Here is a 7,215-nt window from a genome sequence, read left to right on the forward strand (position 1 = left end):
CCTTTTGCATTTAGTAGTATTTATTCCTCTAAGGTTTTTCTTAAGCCACAAATGGTTACTTCCCCCTGTGTTACTATAAGTAAAAAAATTAAACAGTTTTTCATGCAGTTGAAGGAAAATGCCTACAGACGACTAAGAGTGGAGAAAGTATTGGATATTAAAAAAGCTTCAGATTCCTTCTGCTTTTCACGCATGTCGGGATATTTTGTCTGCTGTTTTATGAATTCTCCTTTATTTCATGTGTTCAAAGAAAATATTAATGCATTTATTCAGGCATTGCTGATTAATGAAAGCAAACAAATGAGGCATCACTGTAAACTGTCTGTTTTTAGAAATAAATGCTGTGGAACAAGATTGAAAAACTGTTTTAGTTATTTCAACATCCTCAGTGATTTGCATTTATTTATTTTAAGTTCTTAATAGTTTTTTCATTTGTTGTCTATCCCAGTCAAATGAGGGTGTTTTTAGTTTTTTAAGCATAGGTGGGGAACTTTCATGTTGAAATATGATTTAAATTACTCTGTAAATTATTTAATTTCTGTGCCCAATTGTGTAACAGTTATTTACTCTGAAGCAATGTACAGTATACGTTTAGCTTTAATTAATTATATTTTAAAATGAAAACACTAGAGCTGCTGGATCATTTCTGTCAGAAACAAACAAATAATTTTCTTTAACAAACTATTTTTAGTGTATTGCATGTCAGCCAACTCTGGATAGTTGTTAGTATAATTTTAGGAAAATAAATATGATGTTAAAGTAACCTTAAAGTAGAAATTATTTGATGAGATTTAGAACAGAAAAATGTGTACTGATAAATCCTGCCTGCATACAAATTTAGTTTTACATTTGCACATAAGGGTGAGAAAAAAAATGCTTTCTTTTAGCTTGACCTATTGGTTTTTGTTTGATCAAACTGTGCAACATACCTCTAATTAATTTAAACATTGCTTAACATCAATCACCATTCATGATTGGACGATTAAACAAACATTTGAGATAGCCGCCAAAATTTGAAGACATAGGCGGATAGGAACCTGATGAAGATGTTTTGAAACTTTGTCATTTTCTCCTTAAAGGATAGGGAAACAAATTGGATTGTGGTTTGGGTTGGTGCTTGTTGTCATACCAAGTAGTTCCACCACAATTTATGGTAAACAGAACCACTGAGATGATAGCTTTGAGAGCTCTGATCATGTGAACAGGAAGTTACACTGACGCATCTGGAAAAATCCTGAAGACATCCTGATGTTTTTTTTTTGTTTTTTGGGGGGGAGGTGGTGGTGGTGGGGGGCTAGGGGGGCTGAGTAGAATCTGCATTTGTGAGCACCTGATAAACAAAGCCAGATTCCCGAGTTGCTTGAATACCAACCTTCTGAGCAGACTTTGCACTCCATCACCCCAGCTAACCCCACCCAACCCCCACTCCTGCACCCTGTAGGCTCCCAGAGAAAATTTGCCTTCACCCTACTCCTGTCAATGTAGTTCAAAGGGTTCATTGAACCCCGTGTCTCTTTCCTTTTTTGCGTGAGGAGGGTTGTTTTTTGTCGTTTACTTCATGCATTCCAGCTACCAATCCGTTATTTAAAAAATAAAAAAATAAAAAATAAAAACTTTATATCGGAAAGGGTAAACAGTGGGAACCAGGCAAGTCATATGCTCTTTAATGTTTATTTGTATTTAATGTATAAAAATGATTGATATGTACCACTCAACATAAAGTTGATGTATTAATTATTTATTCCGGTTATTACGTCATAGATTACGTGATTCCGGATTGTGTAGTAAATATATATTTTTTAAACATCGGGATGAAATCAAGAGTGGTTGTTATTACGTTATAATAAACATCTTCCTTTGAAAAAGCTACGGAATTCGTTAAATATCATTTGGACTCAACGAAAAAATAATTACGCGGAGATCATAAAAGCACCGACAAAAGAAATTAACTTCAAGAATTTTTCCCTCTTGATTTTGTTTAGTTTATTTTTATCACAAACCGCCTATAATAAAACCACATTTTTGGGTTCATATGTGTACTTTTAAATATCTAACATTGTAGATTAAAATTCGATGCGTTTCCATTAAAAATAATTGTATAAACGCATTTAATAGATCAAACGAGATTTTGCATTTGCACTAACGAATGAGTAAGTTTTTGGTTTTTCTTTTTACCTAAAAGGCAAAAGTAGATTATTTTGGGATGTAATTAAAGACGTTGGATCAATTTCTCAGTCTGGTATAAAAGCGAATATGTGTGAATGAAATATTGGTGACGTCACTGGAAGGGGGTAGACGGAAAAGCGGCTCTGCACAGGACGCGCAAAATTCACTTAAACTTTAAAATGCCCGCGACCGCAACAAATGCCTGCTTGAATCCGTCCGACTCAACATTTAATCACTGTTTATTTTTATACCTGCAAACGAGTGGACGGCATGCTCTTATTAAACTTTTCTCTTTGCAGTTTTTGACGTCATGAGGTCAGATCATCCATTCAACAACCCATTCATAGATTGGCTCTCCCAACTAAAATCTTCTTTATTTTCTTTTTAAAATTAGCCGATTCAGAGGTGATCAAGTAATGAATGAAAATATTCACAGTTGCCTTTTAAATCCAATCGCGCATATTTTCTAAAGTAAGACATGCAGCTTTGCTCCGATTTAAAAAAAAAAAAAAAAGCCTCATGCATGTGCGCGCATCTTTGATTGTAACTGAAAAGAGGACATTGTCTTTAAACAGGGGTCATTTCAGGTCAGTGAGCTCAGCTTCACGTGTGTTTTTTATGCCACCAAAAGCAAAAGCAAATATATATAGCTATATAGCCTATATATGATAAAAAAATTTAAAAAGAAAAAAAAAAACAGTAAACGCTTACAGCTGGGTCAAAGTATTTCTGGAGACTCACCTGTAGGAGAGGCAGTTGAGGCAGTAGACATTCTCCCCCTTTCCTATTTTCCCCCCACTCTGTGGATGAATGAGATCTGTGATCCGGCCAGACTTTTTCTTGTGCGGATGCTTCAGTTTGAATCACATGTTTAGGCTGGCATTTACCTGCGCGGCACACTGAAGACAAATGGCCGAGTGAAATCAAAGAGATTTTCCATGGATGAATATTTTATAGTGAGTCTGTAACACAACCTGCGACAGCGCGGCTGGTCGGGCAGATTTGTTGGAAACGTGTCACACTGGACCAGGAGGTAACTGTTGGGAGGCTGCGGCTCAGTTCTAGGAAATCAGCTCCAAGATACTCCATATTCTCATTTCAACTCCAAACTTCTCTCCATGCATGCTCAGAAGGTAATGCCGCTCTGCGCAGTTGCTCCTTCAACCACGAACGCCAATATGTTTAATGGTGAAATGGTGCGTGCAGTAATCCAGAAGGAAAATGTCCCCATTCCAGATTTCCGTTAAGGAAGACAAAGTAAAAGAAAAATCTCTGTGTGGCATCATCTATACCTTTTAAACCATGTGGAATGTGTGGCCACCCCCAACATGCTCCCATTCTCCCCCACCCCTCGTTTTCCCTTGTTGATAATGATCCATACTTCACATCCCCCACTCAGCTTGTCCACAATCAGCATTCAACCACTCAAAGGGCTGCCTGTTCAAAGCTGAAGCAAACATTTGTCCCAAAATACCCCCCCAAACCATATATTCTTAAAAAAAAATCATCTTCCAAATGCATTAGCAAATTTATTGCAAGTTTTTGATTTCATAACCCCCAAACTTTTTCCTATAGATCTATTATCTGCTATTTTCCTTACAATACAGCAGTAAAAGCCAGCTGGTTTCAAATCGGTGATTGGGATTTGATTGGAAAATAAAGTAGGAGGGGAAAGTGGTTCTAATAGCCCCACCTGTTGGTTCACTTTAACCTCAATATTTCTCAAAAATGGCCTATAGATAGATAGATAGATAGATAGATAGATAGATAGATAGATAGATAGATAGATAGATAGATAGATAGATAGATAGATAGATAGATAGATAGATAGATAGATAGATAGATAGATAGATAGATAGATAGATAGATAGATAGATAGATAGATAGATAGATAGATAGATAGATAGATAGATAGATAGATAGATAGATAGATAGATAGATATTTGTACAGGAAAAGTGCAGCTTTATGCAGATGACACTATACTCATTTACCTTGACTATCAATGAGAGTTTTGTCTGGCAGATTTCTCTGAATCATTGCCTTTCCTTCAGGGATAATCAAAAAAGGTATAACACATAAGCTAGGGAACAATATTGGCTACATTTTTTAAATTGTATTATAAATGTATTATAGAGAATAAAAAGAACAAATCCCCATCTTCTTCGTTATCTGTGTTTTTGCTTTCATTAGAGCAAAAGAAGAGAACAGAATAGAGTTAATATAAATTGTGGTCCTTAAATTGGTTTCTCTATAGCATACCCAGAATCCTTTGTTCTTGCATTTCTGCTCAATGCTTTTATCCTAGAAAACGTTGAAGCTCTTTTCAAAACATCTGAGACTAAAAACCGCAAGCTCTTAAGACCTTGCATATATGATTACCCTGACTTGCTTCATTGTGTTCTTGTATTTAGATTTTAATAATTTTCATTTGGCAAAGTCTCCCTCAGAAAAGAAAAAAAAAAACACATTTTAGACTCAAGAGGGTTCAAAAGAATAATATAAAATAAACAGAAAAACCAACCTTGATTGCCCTTACATGCTTTTTACGTTTGCAGAGTATCTGGTTCTAAATACGCTTTCGTTAAAAACAACTTCTGCTGGACTAAAACACACACACACACACACACACACGCCCACACGCCGACACACACAGAACAATTAAAGCTTAATAGGATATGAAGAAGTAGTTGAAATCTGTAAAGGCATAAATCACCTGGAGTCAGGTTGTGTAATATTTTTGTTAGATCTTAGCCGCTTTTTGCCTCACTGTGAATCCTGTTCTTGCACCTTCTTTACTGTGACCACTCGAAAATAATGAAACTCATACAGGTGGAGAGGAACAGAAGAGCTGAAATACTTGAGAGAAACATCTTCCTGCATAACTACTGATCGTCAATGAACTTTGAATAATTCTGAATAATTCATAGCTCTGAGTTAGATGAGAGAACAAGTAAAAGATTAAATATCACAGGCGATAAAATAAATAGATTTAACCCGATTTTTGGATGAAGTTGACGCATAAAATCGAAAATGAACTGTAGGTTATAATTATCAAACCAAGATATATTGAGTTATTGAAATTTAATTATTCTTTGTTACCATTTTTTAGGACTGATGAAAGCAAGAACAGAGATATGAAAAGGGGATTTATGTATGACAAGAGGATGAGACTCATTGCATAACACCGTGAGCGAACAGAGCTTTTTATTTCTGAAGAACAACCGTTGTCAGGCAAACACAGACACTCAGATGGAGGAGGGGCACTCACACGTTTGTACTAAATACATAAAAAAACGCAACACGTTAAACAACTTAATTGGGAGTTCTCACGACTTCTTACTGTTTGACTCCTAAAGCTCCTAAAAATAGACACATAGCAAGCAACTGAAAGGATGTTTTTCATTTTTTGTTGCACATCATATCATGTGCAACAAAATGCCTTACATTATTCTAAAAATTGAATAAGTGAATCTAATAGTCCTGAAAAGACAGTTGTATCTGGACATTTCCATAGCATTTCCATGAAGTACTCTACAACTAATAATGGTAAATTAATTAACCCCATGATGAAAATATGTTGCCATTCTCTGGTTTACAAGAACCCTGTGATGGTGGGGAAGGGTTGGTGTGAGACATCTGGAGCAAAGAAAAAAAAATAATAATGAGATATATGTGGCTGTTGTCATCTGCATGTAGTGGGGGTGGAAAACGGGACCTGGAACAAGTGAAATTTGAAACTGGCATGTTACAAAACAAGGACACAAATAATGGCAAAATAATGAATAAATAAATGAAGGAGAAATGTAGCACATCTAAACCTGTAGCCATCTCTCAAATTCTTATTAGTGATGAAGAAGTAGACAGGAGGCTGGTAGAGACCGTGGGCTTGTGGGCAAATTTATGAAGGCCCCAAAAATTTTCCCTGGAGCCCGTTTGGTGGCGCCAGTGCCTTGATAAAAGCAATAAAAAGGTACTTCAGCCTTCTGCTTAGCAACATGGTACACTCTGAATGGCTCCAAGTGGCGCATTAATTTTTCATAATTCAAATTAAGGAGACTCATATGACAGCTAAATAAATACAACCATTTGACAGGCAATGTGCCTCTTACTTCTACGTGAAACAGATTTTTAAAGTTGTAGAAGTGAGAGGTCATGTATTATACTCTCTGAGGTTTCTCAGGCGGGCTGCACAGTGGCGCAGTTGGTAGAGCTGTTGCCTTGCAGCAAGAAGGTCCTGGGTTCGATTCCCGGCCCGGGGTCTTTCTGCATGGAGTTTGCATGTTCTCCCTGTGCATGCGTGGGTTCTCTCCGGGTTCTCCGGCTTCCTCCCACAGTCCGAAAACATGACTGTCAGGTTAATTGGTTTCTCTAAATTCTCCCTAGGTGTGAATGTTTGTTTGTCTTGTATGTCTTTGTGTTGCCCTGCGACAGACTGGTGACCTGTCCAGGGTGTACCCCGCCTCTTGCCCGGGACGCAGCTGGAGATAGGCACCAGCAACCCTCCCGACCCCATTAGGGAAGAAGGGTGTATAGAAAATGGATGGATGGATGGATGGGTTTCTCAGGCGCCACCTAGTGACTTTGAATCTTCGATTTTCTTCTGCGGGAGGACGAACTGCATTGAACATTAACATTTTATTTCTATTTGCTTGCTTTTACTTTTTAATAATCAAAAGGTATTTCTTGCTGTTTCTTTTGATGGTAAAACACAACTTTTAAGGTAGCCCTAAGGAACACTGCTTTTCTGACCAAGACTCAATGTGTATAACTTCTAATTGACTTTGATTATTTAGTAAGAATTTATCTGCTGATGATTAACTATAAGTAGTTAATAAATAGATTATTCTGTAAGCACATAGACTATGAGGGAATAAAAGGGTTTCTTCTAACCTTGCCTGATTACTCATTTCATCCAAGAATATATAGTGAGGAATGAAATTTATTCAAGACCGTGTGTGCTAATTTGTCCCTCTGTTAATGGAGCAGCCTTATAGAAAAAAAATCAGTGTTTTAACCCTTTAGCTTGTTAAACTGTAATTTTATGTATT

General features: G+C 36.7%; 1 protein-coding gene across 1 annotated transcript in view; it reads right to left on the bottom strand.

Moving 5' to 3' along the window:
* The window catches only part of lin28b (lin-28 homolog B (C. elegans)), a 31,770-nt gene extending 28,451 nt beyond the window's left edge, over nt 1-3,319 (bottom strand). The window contains exon 1 of the mRNA XM_044107352.1: nt 2,908-3,319. Within this exon, the coding sequence (XP_043963287.1) occupies nt 2,908-2,938 (31 nt within the window). The 5' untranslated portion in view covers nt 2,939-3,319. The remainder of the gene's footprint in view (nt 1-2,907) is intronic.
* Nucleotides 3,320-7,215: the final 3,896 nt, after the last annotated feature.

The sequence above is a fragment of the Gambusia affinis genome, linkage group LG22 (assembly GCF_019740435.1).
Source record: "Gambusia affinis linkage group LG22, SWU_Gaff_1.0, whole genome shotgun sequence".
NCBI lineage: Eukaryota > Metazoa > Chordata > Actinopteri > Cyprinodontiformes > Poeciliidae > Gambusia > Gambusia affinis.